This window comes from Oncorhynchus clarkii, chromosome 22, assembly GCF_045791955.1.
Source record: "Oncorhynchus clarkii lewisi isolate Uvic-CL-2024 chromosome 22, UVic_Ocla_1.0, whole genome shotgun sequence".
Taxonomy (NCBI): domain Eukaryota; kingdom Metazoa; phylum Chordata; class Actinopteri; order Salmoniformes; family Salmonidae; genus Oncorhynchus; species Oncorhynchus clarkii.
The window spans coordinates 18375976-18403312 of record NC_092168.1 but is presented as its reverse complement, the minus strand read 5'-3'; the positions used below and the strand labels follow the sequence as shown (position 1 = coordinate 18403312).

General features: G+C 44.6%; 1 protein-coding gene across 9 annotated transcripts in view; it reads right to left on the bottom strand.

The window, feature by feature from the left end:
• LOC139380518 (tensin 1b) overlaps window positions 1–27337 on the bottom strand; it is a 291929-nt gene that overhangs the window by 15169 nt on the left and 249423 nt on the right. For 4 of the 9 annotated variants that reach the window (XM_071123243.1, XM_071123242.1, XM_071123244.1 and 1 more), the window contains 7 exons: window positions 20281–21951; window positions 15462–15655; window positions 15182–15320; window positions 11663–11764; window positions 6550–6727; window positions 4427–5640; window positions 567–653 (listed from right to left, as the gene is read on the bottom strand). In XM_071123243.1, coding sequence (XP_070979344.1) covers window positions 567–653; window positions 4427–5640; window positions 6550–6727; window positions 11663–11764; window positions 15182–15320; window positions 15462–15655; window positions 20281–21951 — 3585 coding nt within the window. Of the gene's footprint in view, window positions 1–566; window positions 654–4426; window positions 5641–6549; window positions 6728–11662; window positions 11765–15181; window positions 15321–15461; window positions 15656–18464; window positions 18522–20280; window positions 21952–27337 lie in introns of all 9 variants that reach the window. The other 5 variants (XM_071123241.1, XM_071123245.1, XM_071123246.1 and 2 more) reach the window with 2 other exon arrangements.

Below are 27337 nucleotides of genomic sequence, written 5' to 3'. Positions count from 1 at the left end.
TTTAGGACATCTGTGTGTGGAGAGGATGTGTCAGAAGAATCCAAAAGGGTTTACATCAGACACACATTCTAACTCTCTCCTGGTTAATAAAAAAATAACATTCTCGGCCACATTTTACCTTAAATAGGTCTTATGCTAGAGGAACAACTAGTGGGATAACCAAGGTAAATGTTCTGTGACAAGCTAGTAACTACACTCTTAGAAAAAAAGTTGCTATCTAGAACCTAAAAGAGTTCTTTGGCTGTCCCGATAGGATAACCCTTAGTTCCAGGTAAAACCGTATCGGTTCCAGGTAGAACCCTTTCCACAGAGGGTTCTACATGGAACCCAAAAGAGTTCTACCTGAAACAAAAAAGGGTTCTACCTGGAACCAATAAGGGTTCTCATATGGGGACAGCTGAAGAACCCTTCTAGAACCTTTTTTTCTAGGAGTGTAGTACATACCATTACACAGCAGTTACTACTTAATACTCAAATGTTTTACTATTTTCTTGGGAAACTGAATTATCATAAAACTGTATGTGTTACCTTTAATCTCTTCCCTCTATGACAAGAGGCACAATTACCTTGTTCACGGGAGATGTCAGGCTTATACCAGAACTTGGAAGTGTCCTGAACAAACTTTACATTCAGCCTGGTCTCGGGACTCCCGTCTAAGAGAAGAAAGAACGAGTTGTGTTGAAACCATGTGTAGATTTAACCAAAATCATTTAGCCATTTCACCATGTGAGTCCAAAGTCTCAGTACTCTCATTTATTTATTTTTACCTTTATTTAACCAGGTTAGACTCGTTGAGATAAAAATACATTTTTCAAGAAAGACCTGGACGAAGACAGCAGCAGTGATGCTTCGTGAGGGTCATCCTGACCAAGACCAGATAATCCAATCTACATATCAACTGGACTTCCAAAAAGGACATTAACAGCTCCTTATTGTGTAGAGATTAGCGAATCTGCGCTATTAGCAAGTTAGCTCCTAGCGTCAACCCTCGCAAACACGCCAGTATCTCTACCTCTCACAAAAACACAGGTATCTGTATCTGTGACCATATTAGTAGTTGCTGGTTTTAACTCTTATCCCAGTATACTCCAGAATGGAGCTTTGAAACCACTGCAGATGCAGAAATGGCTGCCAACCAAGGCTCTGGGCCGGATGCCAGTTCTATCTGAACCTAGCATCTGGGACTGGCTGGGCTGCCTGGGAGATGCATTCATTCCTTCATCTGCTCTGCAATGTGTTTACGGAGAAAGTAAGTGTGTCCAACTTATAAACCGCCTGCTCAGCTGAAACCATGCAAGTATGACCGCATTCACTTTACTTCACTATACTTATGCTGGCTCTACTCACTTCGTCTGCTTTCACAGAAAAATGTGTGTATGAAAACAGATGTATGTACATTGTACTTATATAGTTGGGTACTAGCGCAATTATAGTTTAGGTATGCATTGTTACATATGTACTGGCAAAGAACATACCCGTTTGCGGTTTCATAAGCAATGTATTTGTAAAATAAATATATACACTACCGTTCAAAAGTTTGTGGTCACTTAGAAATGTCCTTGTTTTAGAAAGAAAAGCACATTTTTTGTCCATTAAAATAAAATACAAATGATCAGAAATTCAGTGTAGACATTGTTAATGTTGTAATGCTCCAGATACTCAACTAGCCTAAAGGAGAGTTTAATTGCTTCTTTAATCAGCACAACCGTTTTCAGTTCTGGAATGATAATTGCAAAATAGTTTTCTAATGATCAATTAGCCTTTTAAAATGATAAACTTGGATGGGCTAACAGAACGTGACATTGGAACCCATGATGATTGATGATAATAGGTCTCTGTACGCCTATGTAGATATTACATTAAAAACCTGCCGTTTCCAGCTACAATAGTCATTTACAACATTAACCATGTCTACACTGTATTTCTGATCAATTTGATGTTATTTTAATGTTTTTTTTTATGTTGCTTTTCTTTCAAAAACAAGGACATTTCTATGTGACCCCAAACTTTTGACCGGTAGTGTAAATTGTGGCTAAACACATATCACACGTTTACCCTATAAATATAGTTACTGAGAAGGTAAAATCAGCTTATTAAGTTGTTATTATCATGCAGTTTCACATTAATGAACCGCTTTAAATAATATACAGTGCCCTCCGTAATTGTTGGGACAGTGAAACGTTTTATCTTCTTTTAGCTCTATTCTCCAAAAGTTTGGATTTGAAATCAAACAATGACTATCAGGTTAAAGTGCAGACTGTCAGCTTTAATTTGAGGGTATATCGGGTGAACCGTTTAGAAATTACAGCACTTTTTGTACATAGTCCCCCCATTTTAAGGGAGCAAAAGTATTGGGACTAACATGTCTATTAAAGTAGTAAACATTTAAGTATTTGGTCCCATATTCATAGCACACAATAATTTATTACATCAAGCTTGTGACTCTACAAATTTGTTGGCTGCATTTGCTGTTTGTTTTGGTTGTGTTTCAGATGATTTTGTGCCCAATAGAAATACTCAACTTTTTACTACTTTAATACACATACACAGTACCAGTCAAAAGTTTGGACACACCTACTCATTCAAGGGTTTTTCTAAATTTGTACTCTTTTCAACATTGTAGAATAATAGTGAAGACTTCCAAACTCTGAAATAACACATATGGAATCATGTAGTAACCAAAAAAGTGTTAAACAAATCAAAATATATTTTAGATTCTTCAAAGAAGCTGCCCTTTGCCTTGATGACAGCTTTGCACACTCCTGGGATTCTCTCAACCAGCTTCCGCTGGAATGATTTTCCAACTGTCTTGAAGCACTTCCTGCATACGCTGAGCACTAGTTGACTGCTTTTACTTCACTATGCGGTCCAACTCATCCCAAACCATCTCAATTGGGTTGAGGTCAGGTGATTGTGGAGGCCAGGTCATCTGATGCAGCACTCCACCCTCCTTCTTGGTCAAATAGCCCTTACACAGCCTGGAGGTGTGTTGGGTCATTGTCCTGTTGAAAAACGAATGATAGTCCCACTAAGCGCAAACCAGATGGGATGGCATATCGCTACAGAACGCTGTGGTTGCCATGCTGGTTAAGTGTGCCTTGAATTCTAAATAAATCACAGACAGTGTCACCAGCAAAGCACCCCCACACCATCACACCTCCTTCTCCATGCTTCACATATGGAACCACACTTGCAGAGATAATCCGTTCACCTACTCTGCATCTCACAAAGACAAGGCGTTTGGAACCAAAAATATCAAATTTGGACTCATCAGACCAAAGGACAGATTTCCATCGGTCTAATGTCCATTGCTCGTGTTTATTGGCCCAAGGAAGTCTCTTCTTCTTACTGGTGTCATTTAGTAGTGGTTTCTTTGTAGCAATTCAACCATGAAGGCCTGATTCACACAGTCTCATCTGAACAGCTGATGTTGTGATGTGTCTGTTAAACTCTGTGAAGCATTATTTGGGCTGTAATTTCTGAGGGTGTTAACTCTTCTTTTCCTGTGGCGATCCTCATGAGAGCCAATTTCATCACAGCGTGTGATGCTTTTTGCATCTGCACTTGAAGAAACCTTCAAAGTTCTTGACATTTTCCAGATTGACTGACCTTCACATCTTAAAGTAATGATGGACGGTCGTTTATCTTTGCTTATTTGAGCTGTTCTTAACATAATATGGACTTGGTCTTTTACCAAATAGGGTTACGTTCTGTATACCACCCCTACTTTGTCACAACACAACTGATTGGCTCAAATGCATTTAGAAGGAAAGAAATTCCACAAATTAACTTTTAACAAGGCACACCTGTTAATTGAAATGCATTCCAGGTGACTGCCTCATGAAGCTGGTTGGGAGAATGCCAAGAGTGTGCAAAGCTGTCATCAAGGCAAAGGGTGGCTACTTTGAAGAATCTCAAATATAACACAATTTGATTTGTTTTACACTTTTTGGTTACTACATGATTCCATATGTTTTGTTTCATAGTTTTGATGTCTGCACTATTATTCTACAATGTAGAAAATAGTACAAATAAATAAAAACCCTGGAATTAGTAGGTGTGTCCAAACCTTTGACTGGTACTGTATGTGAATTTGTCCCAATTCTTTTGGGGGGGACTACGTACAAAAAGTGGTGTAATTTCTAAACGGTTAGCCCAATATGGATGAAAATACCTTCAAATGAAAGCTGTCAGTCTGCACGTTAACCTCATAGTCATTGTTTGATTTCAAATCCAAACTTTTGGAGTATAGAATCAAAAGAAGAAACAAATGCCTTACTGTCCCAATAATTATGGAGGGCACTGTATCATCCTTGAGAATACACTGATCTTCACTTCCTGTTTCGCTGGGGATGTCAGTGCTAGTTGGGGTGCTCTTTGCTACAGAAGTAGCTAAGTTTTAAGAGGGTTTTCAAGGTGGTCTTACCAGACATGTTAAACTTGGAGAAGTCGGGCAGTGTTTGAAAGTAGCTGGTGCTGGGTGTGCTCCCTCCACTCGACATAGGTGAGGACATTTTTCCGTTCAGCGTCCCGTAAGAGAGCCCCCCGTTGGGCCTCTCCCCGCTCGACATGCGCCTCTTCTCTGGCAGCTGGGGTTGAGCCTGTGCCGGGGGGGCCGGGCTGCCCTGCCTTAGCCCCATCATCATCCCCCCGTCCAGGTATCCCGCAGGGGAGAGGGGGAAGGAGGGCGTGGAGGGTGGGTGGTATCCTGAGGAGCTGCTCTGTCGGGACAGGGTGCCGTGCCTCTCGTCCGGGGTGGTGTAGCCGCTACTATGCAACATAGGGTGTCGGTCCAGACTCGGACTGCATTGTGACATCTGGCCGAGGGACGGGTGGTGGTCCAGCACCGGACTATTACCACTGCCCTGCTGGTGGGTGAGGGACGGCTGTCGACTCAGCACCGGACTGCTCTGGATACTGCTCTGGATAGGCTGGCTGTAGGTGAGGGAGGGCTGGCGGCTGAGCACGGGGCTGCCCTGGGAGGCCTGCGTCAGGGATGGTTGTCGGCTCAGGACAGGGCTCCTCTGGGGCATGGAGGGCTGTCGACTCAGCACTGGGCTGGACTGTGTCCCCTTGGACACACACGGGTTATAGTGGTGGCGGCCCAACACAGGACTTCCCGCCATTACCATCCCAGGGATTCCAAACTCCACAAAGCCATTGGCAGGAGAGGGCTGGTGGCCCATGACAGGGCTGCCGTGATTGGTGGGCTGGTGCCGATGTTGGAGAGAGGGGCTGTTGTCGTGATGCAGTGTGTGGAGACTTCCTGATCCTGGCGAGGGGTGGACAGCCAAAGGGCTTTCCCGGGGGGATACCTCCGGCTGGGCCTGGGGAGGGCTGGGGTCGGTAGAGATGTAGCTCCCCATGAGGCCATTGGGACCTAGGTAGGAGGGCGTTGTGGTTGGGGTGCACAGGTAGGACAGGTTGGCTGAGTTGGAGCTCAGGTAGGAGGGGGTAGGGGTACCCTGGGCTTGAAGGAAGGGAGATGGGGTTCCCAGGGCCTGGAGGTAGGGCTTGGGAGTAGCGACGGAGGTGGGAGTGGGGGTGGGGGACGTGCCCTCAGAAGGCTGGAAACGGAAGCCAGAGTCACTGGCCGCTTGCGAGGGGATGTTTCCACTGCTGTCAGCCAATTGGTGCTCTCTGAGGGAGAAAGAGAGATAAAGACACTCAAACACAGTGTATGGAAAGAAGACCACAGTAGAATGAACTAAATGCAGTATTAACACCTATGGATCCCTTGCTATCTGTAAACATGTAGTATATTTCAGGAATACTGGTTCCTTACCAATGTCATGTATGTGTATGTTTAATGTCAATTAATACACACTCATTGACCAATTTATTAGGTACACCCATGAAGTACGGTTTGGATCCCCCACTGCCTCCAGAACAGCCTGAATACTTTGGGGAATGGAAACATTGCTCAATTGGTTTAAAGGGAGCTAACGTGTGCCAGGAAAACATACTCCACACAATTACACTACCGCCACCTGCCTGTCGCATTGACACCAGGCATGATATGGCCATGGCCTCATGCTGCTTACGCCAAATCCTGATTCTCCCATCAGCATGACGCAACAGGAACCGGGATTTGTCAGACCAGGCAATGTTTTTCCACCCTTAATAGTCCAGTTTTTGTGATTGCGAGAAAACTTGAGCAAATTCTTCTTGTTTTTAGCTGAAAGGAGTATGACTGGGTTTTTTTGCCCACAGGACTGCTGCCGACTGGATGTTTTTTGTTTGTCGCACCATTCTCGGTAAACCCTAGACACTGCCGTGAGTGAAATGCCCAGGAGGCCGGTCGTTTCTGAGATACTGGAACCGGTGCACCTGGCACCAGCGATCATAGTCGCTTAGGTCACACGTTTTGCCCATTCTAACATTCAATCGAACAGTAAAGGGATGCCTCGTTGCCGGTCTGACTGCGTTATATAGCAAGCCAGTGCCACGTGACTCACTGTCTGTAGGAGCGAACCATTTTCGTGAACGAGCGTACCTAATAAATTGGTAATTGAGTGTATGTATTAATGTTGTTTGCTTCGTACTCACCCCTCTGAGCTGTGGATTGGGCTGCTGCTAGACAGTGGGGGGTTGAAGGTCGGGGCAGGGTCAGTGGTCGTCTGTCTGGCCAAGATCTCTTTTGGAGGGGTGAGGGTCACAGGTGACCCTGGTGGTCCCCCGCCGGCCACCGCTGATCTGGCCACCGACTCCACGTAGCTCCGCGGCTCTGAAGAGATACAGACTTGGCCATTAAGTGTGATTTCATTTCAGTGTGTACTGTCGTGAAGGTGACGTTGTCTTCACAGGATGGCTGCACTTTCCCCCTAAACAGTGACAATTCTGTTCTTGTGAACATGCCATTATGTATCAAATGTGTTTTCTTCACTGAATTCAGGATTAGTGAGTTGTTTGGATATCAAGATTTACTGTACTTTGGGTATACACTGAAATATTATTGACATATCCTTACTGACATATTATATCTTTAATATAATATTTAAACTCTTACAAATGGGACTACAGAGTTAAGAGTTAAGCAGTGCAGAGAACCTATGAAGCAACAATAGGCTTTAGGCTGTCGTTAAATTATTCCTCCTTCATTGAAATGATCATATTCAAGTCATCAGCTGCAGCCCATCAACCAAACTGCAGCATCTTCACCGTTTCCCCATCAGGAGCTTGTCAACAGTGTGTTCGTCAAACAGACCTGCTTGTATGTACTCAGAGACATGTTCTATTGCCCCCTCGACATTCCAATGATGTCCACAAGAGCCTATCAAAAGCACAGTCTGCTAGATCTGAAACCCACGCTAGACAAGAATCTTCTGGAGGGAACAGTATTGCCCACAATAATGACTCCATGGCACATACAGTGACTGAATGGAGCAAGAGGGATGGTGACCATAACAGCAACGAGCAAACACAATACGGAACAAAGAAATTGAGAAAAAGTGCAACGTTGTAAGGAATTGTAAAGTCTCAATTGTGAAGTAACACCTGAAATGGGTGGAGGACATTTGGATGGGAGAAGAGGGAGAAAAAGAGTGAGGCTCTGCGGTTGTCTATGACAAGGGTTCTCTGGGTAAGTAAAAAAAAAATGCTTGATGATTGGGCGATGTTCTTACCTTCCTCGCCCTCACTATTGTCAGCGTCTGAGGCGCCGTGACGGACGGAATTCAAAGAAAAAAAGTGAAACAAAGAGTCAAGAACAAGAAGAGAGAGATAAAGGGAGGGAAGGAAGGAATGAGAAGGGAGGAAGAGGATGAGAAGTAGTGTAAGGTAGCCAGAGAAGGGAGGGGAGGAAAAGAGGTTCATGGGAGAAAGAAAGAAGACAAAGTATGATGATGGTGTAGAGAGGGAAGACAATTTGTCAAAGTTATATTCAAGCATCTGTAGTTTAACTGTGTGTGTGTGTGTGTGTGTGTGTGTGTGTGTGTATATATAAGTCAGCGCTGGAATAGTTAGCGCAGAAGGAACTACTGAGCAGTGGGGTCCACATTTCGTGAGCCAAGTCAAACATCCCTCCGAGAGCCCAAGCACCTCATCCAGTAATGAGATATTATTGCTCCTGCCTCCGCTAGAACCAAACACTCCATAAAGGCTTAGAGGAGACAATAAAAAAGAGCGCATGTTCAAAGGAGTCATTTGTTGAAATTATATTTCTGGGGGCTCTCTCACATTTAGCCTGTCGGCTGTGTAAATATGGGACTCGTCGCTTTGAAGACTGGATTAACATGCAACTCTATGAAGGTGAGCCATAAATCAAGCTTTCATTCACATTCCTAGGTCACTAAAAATCAACCCCAATATAACCACATATGATACAAAAACACTGCTCAATTTACAAGCACTGATGATCTCACTGGTGAACTGTTTCACAGAAAATGTATCTCAAGCTAAAGCTAGGTTGCTATGCTAGCCTTTCGAGCCCTCAATGGAATGGTGCTAGCTAGCCACGCTCTCTAGATTTAGCCCTATGCTAACAATCGTTGAGGCCTCAAGGGAGTAGCACTATGCTAGTAGATGCTATGTTTACATTTTAGCACTATGCTGCACCATATATACAAAAGTATGTGGACACCTCTTCAAATTAATGTATTCAGCTATTTCAGCCACTTATTGTATTCAGCTATTTCAGCCACACATGCAATCTCCATATACAAACATTGGCAGTAGAATGGCCTTACTGAAGAGCTCAGTGGCTTTCAACATGGCACCGACATAGGATGCCACCTTTCCAACAAGTCAGTTCATAAAATGTCTGCTCTGCTAGAGCTGCCCCGATCAAATGTAAGTGCTGTTATTGTGAAGTGGAAACGTCTAGGAGCAACAATGTCTCCGTCGCAAAGTGATAGACCACACAAGCTCAGAGGATGGGACCGCTGAAGTGCGTAGCGCATAAAAATAATTTGTCCTCGGTTGCAACACTACCTACTGAGATCCAAACTGCCTCTGGAAGCAAGGGAGGATGCCAGGAGAACGCTACCTGCCCCAAAGCATAGAGGAGGAATATTTTTTTTTCCTGGCATCCCCCAAACACAGATTTCTCCGTCGGACTGCCAGATAGTGAAGCGTGATTCATCCCTCTAGAGAACCCATTGCCAATACTCCAGAGTCTAATGGCGGCAAGGTTTACACCACTCCAGCCAACACTTGGCATTGCACATGGTGATCTTAGGCTTGTATGTGGCGGCTCGGCCATGGAAACCCATTTCATGAAGCTCCCGACGAAGAGTTCTTGTGCTGACGTTGCTTCCAGAGGCAGTTTAGAATTCGGTGGTTCAGGCTAGATGATTCTGTGCTTCCAACTTTGTGGCAACAGTTTGGGGAAATCCCTTTCCTGTTTCAGCATGACAATGCCCCCGTGCACAAAGCACTGGATTAACCTGACTGGCCTGCACAGGACCCTGACCTCAACCCCATCAAACACCTTTTGGATGAATTGAAACGCCAATTGCGAGGCGTTTTTTTGTTAAACTTTATTTAACTATGCAAGTTAGTTAAGAACAAATTCTTATTTACAATGACTGCCTACCGGGGAACAGTGGGTTAACTGCCTTGTTCAGGGGCAGAACGGCAGATTTTTTTTTACCTTGTCAACTCAGGGACTCGATCCAGAAATCTTTCGGTTACTGGCTCAACGCTCTAACCACTAGGCTACCTGCCACCCCAACATCAGTGCTCGACCTCACTAATGTTTGTGGCTGAATGTAAGCAAAGCACCCGCAGAAATGTACCAACATTTAGGGGAAAGCCTTCCCAGAAGACAGGTAGCTGTTATAGCAGCAAAGGGGGGACCAATTACATATTAATGCCCATGATTTTGGAATGAGATGTTTGACGAAGTGTCCACATACTTTTGGTCATGTAGCATATGTATGTAGCACAATATTATCAGAAAAAAAACATTATTCTTATACATGCGTTGGATGCGTCTGCTAAATGGCATATATATTATTAGTATACACTGAAAAAATATATAAACAAAACAATTTCAAAGATTTTACGAGTTCATATACGGAAATCAGTAAATTCACTGGGCCCTAATGACTGGAAATATGCATCTGTTGGTCACAGATACCTTTAAAAAAAGGTTGGTGAGAAAACCAGTCAGTATCTGGTGTGACCACCATTTGCCTCATGTAGCGCAACACATCTCCTTCGCATAGAGTTGATCGGGCTGTTGATTGTGGCCTGTGGAACTGGAACACGCTGGCGGACGCATAGATCCAGAGCATCCTAAAAATGCTCAATGGATGACATGTTTAGTGAGTATGCAAGCCATTGAAGAACTGGGACATTTTCAGCTTCCAGGAGTTGTGTACAGATCCTTGCATTATCATGCTGAAACATGAGGTGATGGCGGTGGATGAATGGTACGACAATGTGCCTCAGGATCTCGTCACGGTATCTCTGTGCATTGAAATTGTAATCGATAATACGCAATCCCGTTCGCTGACGTAGCTTATGCCTGCCCATACCATAACCCCACCCCACCATGGGGGCACTTTGTTCACAACGCTGACATCAGCAAACCGCTCACCCACAAGCTGTCTGCCATGTACAGTTGAAACCGGGATTAATCCGTGAAGAGCACACTTCTCCAGTGTGCCAGTGGCCGTCAAAGGTGAGTATTTGCCCACTGAAGTTGGTTATGACGCCGAACTGCAGTCATGTCATGACCTTGGTGAGGACGACGAGCACACAGATTAGCTTCCCTGAGATGGTTTCTGACAGTTTGTGCAGAAATTTGTTGGTTGCGCAAACCGATGTTGTGTGACAAAACTTCACATTTTAGAGTGGACTTTTATGTCCCCAGCACTGTGTAATGATCATGCAGTTTAATCAGCTTTTTACTACGCCACACCTGTCAGGTGGATGGATTATCTTGGCAAAAATAAATGCTCGCTAATAGGGACGTAAACACATTTGTGCAGAACTGTCACGGCTGGCTGAAGGACTGGACCAAGGTGCAGCATGGTAAGCGTACATTTTTACTTTATTTAAAAATGACGCCGACAAAATAAAGAAGAAAAAACCAACCGTGAAGCTTTGGGCTATGTGCCCTGAACAACTACAAAGTTAACTTCCCACAAAACAGGTGGGGGAAAAGGGTACCTAAGTATGGTTCTCAATCAGAGACAACAATAGACAGCTGTCCCTGATTGAGAACCATACCAGGCCAAGACATAGAAATACAAAACATAGAAAAAAGGACATAGAATGCCCACCCTAGTCACACCCTGGCCTAACCAAAATAGAGAATGAAAAGCCTCTCTATGGCCAGGGCGTGACAACAACATTCAAGAGAAATAAGCTTTTTGTGCGTATGGGACATTTTGGGGATATTTATTTCAACACTTTACATGTTGCATTTATATATTTTTTTTACAATTTGTATATTTGTATATTTAAGTACATTTACACATACCCAGAATTTTACTTGGTGATATGGTGCTGCTAGCAAAAAACAACATATTGAGACAGACTACAGACAGACAAATTTACACAAAGTTTACATACAATATACTAACTAGATGAAGTGAACATAGCACTGTAAGATTATGCTAACATGCTAGAGGCTACATTATGCTATGCTTACAGGCTCTTCAAGCCCATGAGTGAAGCACAATGGCTAACAGGCTAAGGAGTGCTTGCTCACCTGAGCCACTCTGGTTGAGGTGGATCTCAGCTGGGTTGTGGGGTTTGAGGCCCAGGGCAGAGAGAGGGGTCTTCATCAGGCCTGGAGGGGAACGAGCTTGGCCTAGCAGGAAAAGAGCACAACATGACTTAGCATTTAGCATGCTTCACTACAACAGTCTTAGCAGCAAACACCTGTGCTGTTCATGTTGTAACTGTGTATGTGGGTGTGTGTGTGTGTGTGTGTTAGCTGGTTTGGGTCTATGTAAGGTATGTAACGGTGACTAACCCCATTCCGTACAAATTTGCGCCACCGCAGCATTCAAACGAGGCTGCAATGAAAACGAATGGGACTGTAGCAAATGTATTGGCATCAAAATCTGGGGTGTGAACTAAGTTTTGATTCAGCGTTGATTTTCATGGGAATGGACTAATAGTATTCGAGAAAAGACTAACAAAAAACAGATCCCTCTGACGCGGTACGTTACATTGTGACGTGTCACTACGTAACGTACAACTCATTCTGTGGAACTCATTCGGTGTCATACAGACTCTTTCCACCAGGTGTAGCCCTTCTCTAGGTATATTGTTTTATTTACATTTTAGAGGTGATAAGTTGGACAAATTGGGTGACAAAAGCAGTTTCCCCACACAACATATCTCCTCCCTTTCACTCCCTTTCACTATCACGCAGTAGGTTTCGCATTGCGTTCTTCAATCATGCAGAGACGGGCAGCATGGAGGTCTCGTCATTGATTTTGCTAGAAAGGGGAGAAATTGTGCTTTACAATGGTATTCATGTCACAGTTGACCTGGAAGTATTACGTTTTTTGGGCGGTAAAATAAGGTAAATTGTACGGAATAGCGCAATGTTCAAAAGTGTGTTAGTTACCGTTACATGTATTCACTTGATAGGGCAATTTTTTAATTCCTTATTTCCAAGGCAGGTTGTTCATTGCTGCACATGTTCTATGCCTCATAAATAGGACTGACTGACATGTGTAGCTTGGAAACATTAAGGAATGTTTTCCGGGACCTAGAATAACACTAGTCCAAGAAGAAAAAACATGCTCAACAGAGAATATTGTTGGAAAGTTATTTTTTGTCCAGAACTAGGCTTAATCTGGGTCCGGAAACCAAATGTGTGTGTATACATATGGTACATACAGATGCTGAGCTGTCAAGACATCATAACAACAGAATGTGACACAGTGACACACGACAACATGGGTGATATCATGACGGACACAGCTAGATGTGGGAGGGGTGTGTCCATGCCTCATGCTCTGTGGGAGGACCATGCAGGTGACGTATCACACTGTGACCAGCCTCTGAGCGACACGGTCACAACAAACATGGCAGGATATAAGCAAAGGTGTGCCATGCACACAAATGTAAATAACAACAGTAACTCACTGACATATGTAGAAAAGACAAGCCTTATGTGGCTTAACAAATAAAGATGCTTGGGAGAAGTCAGTGAGTAGCAAAACAACAAAGTGATGTTAAAAGGAATACACACATGACAACAGTCACATGGAGAGCAGTACCTTTGGAGAGTGAGGCTTAGTTATTTTGAAATATTTGTATATGCGCATGTGTGTTTGTGTGCGCGCGCGTGCGTGCGTGTGTGTGTGTGTGTGTGAATTAGCGTGGGTGAATACGTGTGTTTCCTTTATATGAGTAATTTAGTGTGGATCTCAAGTCTATAAGGGGCTCTTGTGTCTTAAGAGGTACTGCTCTCCAGAGGCATGCTGGGTAAAGCCGTGCGGGGGGGGGGGGGGGGGGGGGGGGGGGCTATGATAGGCAGAAGGGGAGAGCTGGAGGTAACTTCAGGGTCGCTGAGCCTGGGCCAAGATGGCCAATGTGGTCAACAGTGGGACTAGGGACGTGCATCATCCTCCACTTACCAAAGAATCCCAATCAATTCTTTGTTCTGTGTGGCAACCTAAATGCCTTACAATGTGGTGGATCGTGTTGGGCAAATGCGTTTCATGGGAGGACACTCTAAAGGTCTAGAACTGAGAGGGGTCTGTGGATGTGCCGGTGATAGGGATCTGGGTAACCCTAAGCGCTGGTCCATCAGCTTTCCATACCCCGAATTGTAACATTACCAATGGGAGTGATGATTCCAAACTGATACAAGGCCAGGCTTGCAGGGCAACAGTCAACGACACCACTAGCTCCATAGAAAGAAAACCAACACAGCCTCCTGTCTCGCAGTAATGTTTAGGGTTAGGGGCTAGAACGGCAGAGATAGACAGGGACAGACATACCCAGGGCTCCACCAGTCTATCTAAGTATCTGTTTCAGTTTCTATTCAAGACATTAAGTGTAAAATGAAGTTGAAGCATATTGAAAGTGGGATGCATACTTGAGTAGTAGCATACTACTAGTAGATCCCTAAATGCTGGTAGATGCATGTAAGTGGATGCATACTTGACTAGAATCTTCTTACATGGACAGAGATATCATAAATCGTCATGGTTTAGTCAGGAAAAATAAGTACTCACTGCATTCCCGCTTTGCATGGAGTATTTTGTTTTGGGGGGGGGGGTGTAACACCTTTGAGGGCGGTAAAAATGCTATGGACTTTTTATGGGGTGTTTTTAGGGCTTTGCCCAGGGGGAGATGAGGTAACTCGTAGCGCTGGCAACTGACATGATATTTGAAGGGATAGTTCCCTCCATAATTTGTCAAGCGCATGAAACCACAACTCACGCTATTGTTTCTGTGTGTAGATCCAGCTCAATGCCTTAACCCAAATGAATGTGGAAGATAGGCACCGAATAAAATCCAAAAATTAAACAGTGCCCATCTTTCATATGAAATACGTGCCTACTAAATGCATCAGAAGACTGGTGGGATCCCAGGATATGTTGATCTGTAGATGGCAGCACATTCTCTAAACCCACTCAATTACTGACTGGAAGGCAGGAGAGAAGTGTGATTCTTGTCTGATAGGATGACTCAGACTTTTCTATGAGCCGACACAATTGCAAACAGTGTGGCCTCTCAGACAGTGCGGCCTCTGCAGTTATTAGGATCTATCCTGCACTTCCTACAAATCTGTCTGAATGGGTTTGAAATGGATTTTGTCATGTGGGAAATGTAGTTTATTGCCCTACATCTAAATGGGGTAGAATACTCGGGATTAGGAGATGTAGTCTATTATTTTTTTTGAGAAGAAGAAGAAGAAGAAGAAAAATGTTATGGTCCAAGAATTAAAACCAACCAGACAGCGCTAGACTAATGCCACCATGACGTTATTGACCATAATATCAGTTGTATAGTTTCTACACTCTGAACCTGTACATGCCTGAATAAAACATGGTATTCTCATGTCCTATAATATCCTAGAGAGTTAAACTTTTGAGGTTTTCCCGATCAAGTCACATGGTAATGTAACTCCTGGTTAATTATTCCTATAAATAACATCCTACTCCCTTCTTGGATAAATGTATTTAAATATGATTTATGGTAAAAGCCTATATTCCCCTGAGTTCCACAGCGCCTACAGCCAGCCAGAGGGGAGACTTACACAGGTTGAAGTAAGGGGTTTGCGGCGAGATGGGGAAGGCAGGGGTTTGGGGGAACACCTCACCACCAACAGTGGGCGTGGGGCTGACGGAGCCACCTTCCAACTCCTCAAAGGCCTCTCTGTAGCTGTGCATGTGTCTCTGATGGAAGAGAATACAAGGAAACACACACATTCACGCACATGCATACACACCCAATATGTCATTATGGTCATCCTAATCATATATCATCCTATGTGAGACACACTAGAGAAGGTTGAGGCTGTGGGCAGAGCATTCTACCTCTTTGGGCCGCCCCCCAGGATTCAGATTTAAGGTGTTGACGAACTCCGGCGAGACACAGCGAATGGGGGAGCGGACTGGGGGTTCGTAAGAGAAGTTTTCGTCGTGGCCATTGTGGCATTGTCCTTCGCTGGTGGTGCGGTGACGGGGCAGGGCCAATGTCTCGTCCAATGACATCCCATGGGACTGGACACCTGTCCAGATCAAACAGGGGTCACATTTTGTCAGAACAGTGTTTTGTAAAAAAAAAGAGAAAAAAAATATCATGCTGTATCAGTATCATGCTCTTTGAAACACAATTTTTCACTTCAAACCAGCAATGTCTTGCACAGCCTTTAAATCCACAGAAACATCAGAATAAGGAAACAGTCACAAAGTGTTCAAAAGTGAACAGTAAGAAATGGCAAAGCTGAACTTTCAACATGCTACTTGATGTTGAACACTCTAACCAGAACTTTTCTCATTAAAATCAGGCACTCTGGATTGTTTGGAGGGGAACAGTAGGGATCAATGTTCTTGTTGAATGTCACTAGATTATCAGGAACTCGCAGGTACATCAGTGAAACAGTCTAAATTTGTAATTATTGTTATCTGGGTAATACTCGGATGAACCTCAAAAGGCCCAGTAAACTCATTAGTTGGTTTGGAGGGAAAGAGAGGAAGCTGCCACTGCCAGTGTAAAACAAAAAGGATTTGCGTAAGATTATTTGAATGTGTTAGTTACTGCATGGAAACTACCTTTTTGTTCATTGGTAGTCAGAGACTTTGGGTTAATGTAAGCAAACTACACATTGGTTTTGTATCGTAGCCAGCCTTTCTTAAAAATATGTTTCACTTTTACCCTAGGTTCTTCAATTTTAAGGTAAAATTTGGAGGGTCATTGAAAATTGTGCATAAACACTTATTTTTTGCTTTTTCATGCAGGTTTTATGCAATGTACTCTGTAGCTAGCGCTGACTGTCTGCAAAAACAAACTATTCATCTGATTCATGGATTCTCCAAGCCTGAAGTTCTGACATACCCTCCCAAAGATGGAAAAGCATGCAAACACACCCTAGTTCGAGAGCCGAACGTTATGGAAACAGTGAAAAATATTTACGAGCCCTAGCTCAGCCTCTTTTGGCAGGACAAACCTGGGGGGGCGAGTTAGAGATAGCAATAGCATGCAGCTGCGGGAAACTAAGAGGCTAACAGTTACTGTCAGAATGGAGATGGCCTCTTTGGTCACATAAGAGTCAGACATGCCTTATGTGTTTACTCCAAATAATATCCATGACTGTGAAGAAGTATATCCATATTCCACAACCGTTAAACTGAACATAAAAACTACAGAGAGATTTTGGAGGGAAAAAGTGGTATTAAAGGAGAGCAGTCTTCTAAGAGGTTAACTAACTTCCTGTCTGTCTAGTGCACAACAGTGTATATACTGTATATCAACAGAAATCTAGTGTCACTAAGTGTGCTTTGTTGGATCCAAATTTACAGCATAACAAAACAGTATCATGACAAGATCCAAGTATAGGCCTAAAACGCCAAACCTGCACACATGCCATTCATATGCCCATCTTTTTACGTTCTTGATTTGCCTCCAATGGAGCTGCTTCAGTCATGTCACATGTCTAGGCTGTGCTCTATTTTGATTTGTGGATCGAAGAGGGGCATTGTTGGATAAATCCTAAGCGCTGGCACGTGAATGGCAATGGGCCTGGGATACAGCAAAACAGATGGACCCAGGATGCACTGCTCTACAGCGGAGCCTGTCAAACACTGTATCGTTGCCCTGGAGATGGCTAATAGCTTCCAGCTGTTACAGCAGAGATTCCCTGGACTGGCATATCTGGGGAATTGTTTTGTTCCCCCCCTTGTTTTTCAAGCATATAAACACAAATATATATTTTTTTTTACATACTATAGGAAATTTTATGAGGAAGGGGCTATCGCTCTCTTCCTCTCCATCCATCGCTCCAGTGAGGGACTATTTTATGGTGCGGAAAGGTTATCTGGGGTGAAATTCGTCGGAATTCCCTTCAAAGAAATGTACTGATTGGAAACAGATCTACGTATGTATATAAATACCCAAATAGAGTGTTTTTTTCCCCCAGTAGACCAGGTCTGACCCCATTCTAAACGGTCTACACCGGGAATGTCCGGTCTACTCATGCTCCATCTTTGCTCCAAGGCCTGAGTTGTTGGAAGTGAAGCCATGTTAATAGAATGGATGTCATTGTGGTCATTCATTACAGTCCTTGGACTTCAAGGACTACTCTGGCTTTTGGGAGTACAGTGCAGTACTGCAGTCTGGACATCATTCCAGGCCCCTGACAGAACAATACAGTCTGCGTCCTTGTCTATCTCTCCCAACGGACAGATAAGGCCTTCAGAATATTTCAAAAAGGCAATCTTCCCCCTAGATTTAGTGCCCTTTGTCTGCGATGATAATGTTAAAAACAGAAAGGGGAAAAGAGCAGCCTTGAAAGAGGCCAGTGTCTCCTGGCCTTGGGTATTGTTCCCTGGCTTTGGCAAACAATATCTTGTGACATACACTCCGCTGCGAGTCCGCACAGAGCCATCTTTGTGCTTCCTCATCTCGTTCTTGTAAAACTTAAACATTAACCCAAATGCAATTTTTGGGTTGGGTCGATTCCTTAACCTTAAAAAATAAATATCAAACTGTCCTCTCCATCAATCACAGATGAAGGACGGTGTATTGGAAAAACTGGACATTAGAGGACATTGTTTGTTCTATGACATAGCGAGAGAGACAATCAGAGGGAGGGAGTGAGGAAAAGAGAGCAAGGGAAAGACTGAAAAAAAATAGATAGATAATGAGAAAGAAAGAGAATAAGGTAGAAACAAAAAGAAAGGGCATAAACAGGAAGCAACAAATGCAAACAGCAAACTCAAACTGGCAGGCAGTGCCATGGATAGATACTCAGAAAGGTTTGTTTTGAAGAGGAGTCAGTGACAGGGGAAACAGGGAAGGAGAGGAGGAGGGGAACGAACCAGAGAGGGAGAGGGAGCGACGGTGCTCAGACTGGCCTCGCATTCTGGCTGAGTACTCTGGGTAGGTAGAGTAGGGGCATGATTGGAGTCGGCAGGAGAAAGAGGAGGAGGAGGATGAAGATGAAGAGGAGAGAGAATGATGGAGAGATAATGAGATCGTCCACAGAAAGGGAAAAATAAATGAAGAAAATACGTTATTTGCTAGTTTATGAAAATAAAAATATGTAAATCATAATCGCTTACAGAACAATGGAAATGTCAAACATCTATGATTGGACATGTCACATATGTTTCGGTGGACAGCTGCCTGTACATGTGGACAAAGTGGGCTTGTATCTCCTGACAACCACAAGATGTGATAAGGAAAGTCTACTATCAGTTGCCTTGAGCTGTCCAGAGAAGCAAAGTGGTTGTGTGACAAGTAACTAACTAACAAGGACAGAAGGATCTCCCTGCTCTCTTATATTATTCCTGCTTTTTATTCTTCCTGCTTGTTTTTCTTTTATTTCCTTTATGTAGTTGTTTGACTGTAAAGTGCTTTGCATTTTTTTATGCACTTTATTTAAATGATATTTTAATTGATGTGTCTATAAAATCACAATAACAGCACTTTCGCTGTCTGGCCATAATGGGGTTTCACTGAAACTAATTTCAGAACCAAGAAGATGCATTTAACCATTACTGTGAGAGTATCTTTCTTGGACTTGTTTTCAGAGATGTCCCTTCACAGCTTGGCAATGTGATTCTGTACCACTACTTTTTGATTTATTTTCCACACTGCGGACCTGTGTGTTCGGTTACGCCAGCGAACTTCCTCCATTGGAGACAGCTCATAACTGATGAGCAGGCTGTCACGAGATAAGATGCACTGAAATTGTGCAGTTTGGAAAGCTTGTAATTTGGCATAACTGCTGCGGTATATATGGTACTGCAGGTTGACGCAGGCTTGATTTGAAAGGTAAATGGGTTGTTCTCCAGGAAAAGGGTTGGCCACCAATACACGTGCCGAAGAAGTGCATTAAAATGGTTTCATGATCTCACTGACAGTGTAACCTTGTCAACGTGTGCTTGTTGGCATACTTTTGCCCCACTTGTCATAAAAATGTTTGTGTGGCCTTATTAAGAGCTATTTGCCCTGTAAAGTCCTTCTAGCTTCACATAACAAGCCATCCTCCTATTGGACAAAAGCTTAGTTCTCTTAGCACTATTTACATGAAAAACAACATTATTTTACCAGGGTGCTAGATGCTTTAAGCAATTAACCATATGTACTAGTAGGTGTGTCCTCCATCTTGGGAGCAGTCAGTTCTGGGAAGCCTCAGTGCTTAATAGAGTGTAGTGCAGGGTCTTACGGGGGATCCTCGAGCTGAGGCACTGTGTGTACAATGGCTTCATTGTGACCTCACAGGGCTCATATCAACGCCAACGCAGCCCATCATAAGGGCAGAGCTTTGAGCCAGGAAAAGTCAAGCCCGGCTCACAATGGATTTTCTGAGGATTTCATTTGTTACTCCGGGGGTTTTACAGTTCCATGTTGTACTGAGAGATGGTGTCTGTGTGGGCTGTTCATCTCTTTGTGCAGTAAACAAACTTGTTAAAAAAACTAAGTTTAGGAAAGAAAATGTAATAAATGCTCTGTTTTGGGAGAAAACTATCAAGATGTTCTCTGTTTGAACTTCATACATATTCATTACAGCTTTTTGTTTCTTTTTTAACATCCTAATATATCCTCGACTTGAGAATAACCTTCCTGTTTCCTTTGTATATTAAATCACACCTATATGCCAATGACAACACATGAGATCTGCAGTCTTACCTGCCACGCGCTGGGCTACTAAGCCCTCCACGTTGAATACTTCATCAGGCTCGGCATCTCTCAGCTGGGGCAATGAGGAGATGGCACTGAGACTCTGCTGGAGCTCTGGGGACAGGGACGAGGTCATTGTGCTGGGGGGGTACGTGTTAATGGGCTTCAGCTGCAGCTGGCCAACGGTAGTGGGGACCTGGGTGGGAGAACTGGTCCAGGTTTCCCCTTGGCTGGAAGGTTCAGTGAGGAAGCCAGGGACGGAGACTACAGTGGGACCAGGCTGGTAGATGGCTGTGGGTCTCTGGACGGCAGAGGGCTCTGGTGACGTGGACAGCTGGATGGGGGAGGAACTCAGCGGGACCTTGGCAAGGCGAGGCGCATGGCTTCCTGAGATAGCTGAGTCGGCCTGGTAGGAGGGTCTGGCCTGGGTCTGGGAGAAGGATGGTTGCATGGTCACCACCACCCCATTATCCCCTGGCGGAGCGCTCAGGGACTTGGGCACCTGCCCCAAAGGACAGCCTGGGTCCAGGTCTAGCATCAGCAGGTTGAGGGCCTCAATGGACTGCTCAATCTCCTGCTGCGAGGCAGTCTGGTGGTGGGGGAACTGTGGCAGGCTGTGGTGGCTTTGTAGAGGCATGGAGGGTGGAAAAGGGCCAAAATGGACGCCGTCCATCACCGGCTCCTCTGGGACGCCATATTGCTGCCACACATTGAGCCCCCGTTGGACGGCATCACGACTACTGGTGGTACGTGCTGGAGCTCTGGGGAGGGGTTTCTGCTCTGCACCGAACGACTGCGAGCGATACAGGTTCCCGTTTTGGCTGAAAATGTAATCGCTCGCCGGGGGGATGGACTCGCCTGTCCCATCCTGAGCTGAGGATAGGCTTCGCACCAATGTGACGGGAACTTGAGCGGCCACATCCTGTGAGCGTATGGCGACATTGATGACAGCATTTTCCGGGGGGATGCTCCTCTCCAGATAGGTAACCTCGTGCTGCCCATTGATGACCGTCTCAGCCTGATAGTAGAGGTCTGCCGGTGTAGCTCTCCCTTCCAGGGACGACAGGGTGCCCAGGCTATCCATGCTGTTGTCCTCCTGGCTGGTAGGCAGTGCCACCTCGTCATCCAGAATATCCGTTTCCCTGTCCATTCTGCTGTTGTTGCCATTCACGTGAACTTGGGCCGGCACCAGGTGAAGTATTCCTCCTCCTCCTCCTCCTCCTCCTCCTCCTAGTCCTATACTTGTCCCTCCACCTGATGGGGAGGACAGGTAGCCCTGGCGGTGCATGGGGCCCTCCAGGCCGCTGAGCAGCTGCTCCAGCTCCTGCTTCTCCTGGGGACTGATGGGCTGGACGGCCGGGACCGTGCCCGAGTCTGCAACCTTTTCCTGGGTCGCTGGTGGCTGGCTCACTGCGAGGGCTGCTTGGGATACTTGCGCTGCTGCTGCCGGGGCTGGCTCATCGGTGCGGTCAGTCTTGATAGAGGCGGTGGAGTTGCCAGAGTCGCTGCTCACCGACAGGGCTTGGTCGACCGTGGGAAGGACCTGGTCGACGGCAGGTAGGACGTGTTCGGTGGCGGCAGGCGAGAGGCCGTTGGCAGTGACCGAGCCCTCGATGGACTCCTTCTTGCGAACTTTAGCGTAGAGGCTGCCGTCGAGAGGGCCCTGTGTGTGTATGACGTCTGGAGAGAGAAAGAGACGGAAAGAGGGTGTTTACAAAGAGGGAAACAACACTGTAGAGTATATTATGTACAATGGTCATCATTCAATTAATGTGAATCAAGATGAAGAGCCAGTACACACAAAAATGTCATCATTCAATGTATATCATTCAAAGGTTTGTGGACATTTGGTACAGTGAATATCATTACTTTTCAGCAACACAGACCTGTAATACTGATAAAGCAACTCAATCCAGTATAATTGAGAAAGCGAGAAAGGGAAAGAGCAGGGAAGGGACAAAAGAGAAGTAGGTGGGGAAAGTGTAATTTGTCAGTGTGCAGGCGATGCCAAAACAGCCGCAGTTAAACTGAATACTGGCACACTTCTGCCTATTTTACCAGCCTCTCTCTGACAGGAAATGAGAATGGGGCTGTGGCATGCGCTGTGGAAAATAGGACGAAATCACAGAAGCCTGGCTTGCACTTTTTCAAGCCAATCACCGCCACCTGAAACGCATTGGAAATGAGTTTGTGTTTGTATACAGAGTATGTTATGTATTATCTATGTTAATGCACATCACCCGGTTCTGATGAAAAAAAACTGGCATGCTGACGATTGAGGTATTTTACAGAATGAGCTCAGAGAAAAGCAATGGATCATTGGTACATCATCCAGGAACACACAACTACACTTAACTACACTTAAACATTAACGGATGCACACACACACACACACACACACACACACGGCAGCCCCACCCCCTGTCCAGGGGACCTCCCAAGAGGTAGAGGGAGCCCCATCCAGAAGCACTGAGTCATCGTGGAAAAACTGCCTCACTAAGTAAGTAAGCCCTGAAGGCCTTTCCTGCCCCCTAGGAATAGAAGCAAAACATTTCCTACCACAGACAAAAAACGCAGGGAAAGACACACAACTCTAAATCACACGTACGCCATTCACTATTGTGCAAATGTGGACAAACACATACTGTACGTGCACAAATGCACGCAATGCACACACACACACACACAAGTGCAGACACACACACACAGACACGCCCTACACTATTCCCATTGATTCCTTATGGTCAGGTCAATGTCACAATACATCAGTGAAGGGGATGACCACCTAAAACTACCAGTGGCAAACTGCTCTTCACAATGCCCACAGTAGCTGGCTCTATGCAGCATGACATTTAAACTGCCCTGCCATGCAAGCTCACATTGGGAACCACAACGCCAACAGTGCCATACAAAGATTAATATTTAGTCTCTCTTGGAGGAAGACAATGGAAGTTCAATGAGTAATGCTTCTTATTACAACATATCATTAAAAAGCAGCACATTTCAGCATTCCAGCCTCCATCAGAGGGCATGAAGTGAGCATCGACATAACGTTATATCTGATTAAGCTTCTAGCTCCTCACCCCACACAGTTCCCATGAAGCTTTACAGGCTGGCGAGACAGCAAAGCCTGTATGGGTGAAACAGCAGTGTGTGTGTAGGTGTGTGTGTGTGTTGTGTGAGACAGTGTGCGTAGGTTTTCTGAGATATCTCCTGATATACAAATCAGATTGTACATCTGGAAACAGCAGTGCACAAACAGAGCATGCCATTCTAAAAAAAAAACAGTGCGAACATCACGAGCCTTCAGAAAACCTTCTGTGAATGGTTCTCTGTGAATTCCATAGAAGTCCATAGACCGGCTCTGTTGTTGTTGTTCAGCTGATCTTTGAGGTTCTGTAACGTTTCCTTTAACAGATCTAGTGTAAGATTCTCCTATTCCCAATCGTAACCTTAAACATGAGGAAACATCTGACCCTGTTTCAGTAGATAAGTGCAACTTCTACCTACTCTTGTGACGTGACCTTTGACCTTGTGTCCCCTGAAGCCACTTCCTGCCAGATGCTACAGGTCACCTGGTGAGGTCTATAATGCCCTGGTTTGACCTTTGAACCTGTCTCTGTGGGTTGACCCACCCTTCTCTGCAGGGTTGCCCATAAATCACTGCAAGGTCATACTTTTTCCCTCTATTATACCAGACTAAGGGCTCTAGTATAACAAACCTAACGTAATGGTCAATCTAAGCGCAGTCGGTAATGCTATAGGTTCAGGGGTGAGTGAGACATCTTTGATATTTTCACTATCACAGTTATCGGCACACTTGCTGGCGTTGGAGTGAAAGGGCTGGGTTTTGATGAATAAACAAGTTATGAGTGTGTGCAGGCTTGGCCCCTCGCTGGCCAATCAGAACGTGCTCCATGGCAAAATACGTGGTTGCTTCAGGTTGTGTGTATTTACAGACTTTTATAAATTGCCTTTGAATCAACTTAAATTCCAATGTTGTAGTTTGTTAAATGGCTTACAGAAATGAAATAACAAAATGTAGACCTATCCCATCTTTGCTAAATAGGTTCAACGTAAAACCATTTAGTCCACATTGTAAGTAATTGAATGTCTTCACACTGATATAGGGCTTGGCCTTTAGCATGGACATGCCAAACATGGTCAATAAGAAAGATTCAATTAATTACTGATAAGGCCTACAAAGAGAACTAATCATTCTAATCAAATTATAAACAAAACAACAACTTGTTTTAAATACTTACAGGCACCATCATTTCTCCCTGTTGACATATAATATTCAAACAATGCAGACTATGGAGGGTTTTACACACATTCAAAACGGGACCATTGGGTAGATTAAAAAAAGCTTTCCTTGAGAGGAGGGAAGGCTATGCTTGGTTTTAATCAAATAAATATTAAGTATACAGACACCAAGGTTACTCTTGTTCCATGCGCATATGGGCAGTATGATTCACGGCTGGATCGTCTCCGTTTCTGCTGTCACAATCCATGCCATAATCAACTGCGTTACTGCTAAAAAAAAACAGCTTTTGGTTGGTCTTAAATATCCCTATCAGCGCTGCCTGAAATTTGCACTTCAGATCATGTTTTTAAGGACACACCTCCAATATTTCCACCCCGTCATCTGAGCGCTAGCGAGCTGATATAAGACTGGTAAATTACCGAAACTGGTGATAGGGCTTGAAAATGCCAGTGAGCCAGTTTTTACATGACAAAATTGCAAACGAACGTGCATTTCACACTAGCACCACCTTAATGCCAACCGAAAATAGAGCCCCTATGTTAATCCTTCTCCTGTCTTTAAAGGGAAATTCCACCACTTTTCAACCTCCTTTTCATTATCTCCAGCACAATACAAGTGCTTACATGTGTGAAAACAGTGCATTTCTACATTTTAAAAACAGCGATTTTCAAACACTATAAACACTATAAATGCTTTGCAGGTTTTGAAAACAGCCGTGATGTCACAGAGAAGCATTTTTTAGGACTATCTTTTTTAACCACAGATCATAGAAAGGCGCCCTTTTCACATGTAGACACCGGTATGGTGCTGGAGATAATGAATATGATGTTGAAAAGTGACGGAATTGCCCTTTAAGGTACAATCTGAATCTGGGATCTGAGAATCTCTTCAACGATCATTTCAGTTCGTAGAAATGGGGTTGGCGTTTTGCTGAACAACTTCAAACGTTTAAGCTTTAAACACAAGGACCCTGTGAAACTGCACTAAATAAGCTTATGTCTCCTTTCAAGGCTCAGGCTGATGTCTCGACAGCCTGTTTGTTTCCTTTCACCGGCCTAGGCCACAGTCCAGGACTTCCTTTAAGAGCAGCATTCCTTGGAAAAAGGGATTATTTTCCCCATCGTCTACTCTGTTGCCGTGGACGACATCTTCCTTGACTGAGAAGTCCGGAAGGTTCTAGAGAAATAACTTAAGAACAAAACAGGCAAAACATCTTCTACCACACATAGAAAGTCACAGATATTGCACTCTGAATGGCCAAACTGACACAGTTGGCCGCATAAATACCTTTGTTGTCCCTCCGGCAGATGCAAACAGAAGAGTAGCACACACCAATGTCACAGTGAAGTCTCCCAAAACTTGAGCTACAACTTCAACCCAGACGTCTGACCCTGACTGAAGAGTTCAACTCATAGACTGTGGTGCAAAACCAAAGAAAGGCGTCATCATCATGTCTTTATTTACGTCTTAGTGTCCCTTCTAAGGGTCAAGTGACCACATTAAATGGGATACGCACACATACGTATATGTCCTACAGACATAGATGTCCTGAAAGATGAGTAGCTCTTTGAGTAGATCTGTTTTAGCACCTTTTTTTAATCACCTGCTTACGGCCAAATGTGACACAACTGGCAACCGAGAGTAAATCAACCGGTGCAGCTCAACACATCATCCCTGAACAACCAGTATTAATAGTGAAGATAGACACACATGGCAAATCACTTGGGAAGGAAGTTACTTGTAGGTTCCGGATCTTTCTTTCAGTGAGTTTCCGATGTTACAAAATAGAAGGAATTCCAAAAGCACAACAGAGAAAGCGTGAAAGGAGCTCCCCTACCTTTGTGAATGCGGCCGTTGGTACAGTCCAGAGGAATATGGGAAAAGCCCTAGTGCTACCCTAAAGCGGAGCCCCCGGAGCAGAACATTGCGGAGCTGAATAGGGGGGATTCTCTTGGCTCAGGAGGCTAATCGTGTTGTGAGAGGCGCTGCTGTTGTGGACTAGTGGTGACTGGCTGACTGTCTAAGCTACTCTAAGTGAGCTACTGCTGTGAAGTCCCATGAACCTTTACAACAGTCTCTGTGTGTCTGTGTGGGGAGAGGGGCAGCCACACACACCATAGTATGTGTTTGACTGAGTGACATCACTTCTCTCTCTCCCTCTGTTTCCCTCTCTCTCTCACACACACACACACACACACAGTCAAGAACCAAGCCACAGTCAACACACACAGAACCCCCCCCCCCCCCCCCCCCCCCCACCACACACACAGACACTACTGTACACCTCCCACATCCCACCCACCCACACATAGAAATGAGCCACTCCTTATGTTGGCTCCTGTCACAAACGTTCATGCAATGGAAAAGAGCCACTAAGTCCAATGACTGATATTTTACTAGCTATCTGAGCCAGCACTAGGGAATAGAAAAAAGCTGTTCCTGTGAAAGAAAGAACCACACCCTGCATAGGGCTGGGAGGAAAGAATGAGAAGGAAAAGAAAGAGCGAGGAAAAGGTGATGAGCGGGGGCGATGAGAAAGAACCAGAAAAGAGAGATGAAAGTGAAAGTAAGAGGTGCTCAATAATATCTGATCTGGAGCAGGGTACCAATGAGATGACGCACGGACGCACGGACGCGCGCACACACACACACACACACACACACACACACACAGCCTTTGCTTCTGCACATTCTAGTTTTGTTACGTACACACAAAGTGCACTGATATTTCCTTACTAAGCTCAAACTCTTCTGTTTGAGCTGCCGTCTTACTTAGCCATCTCTTAGGCATATCACAGT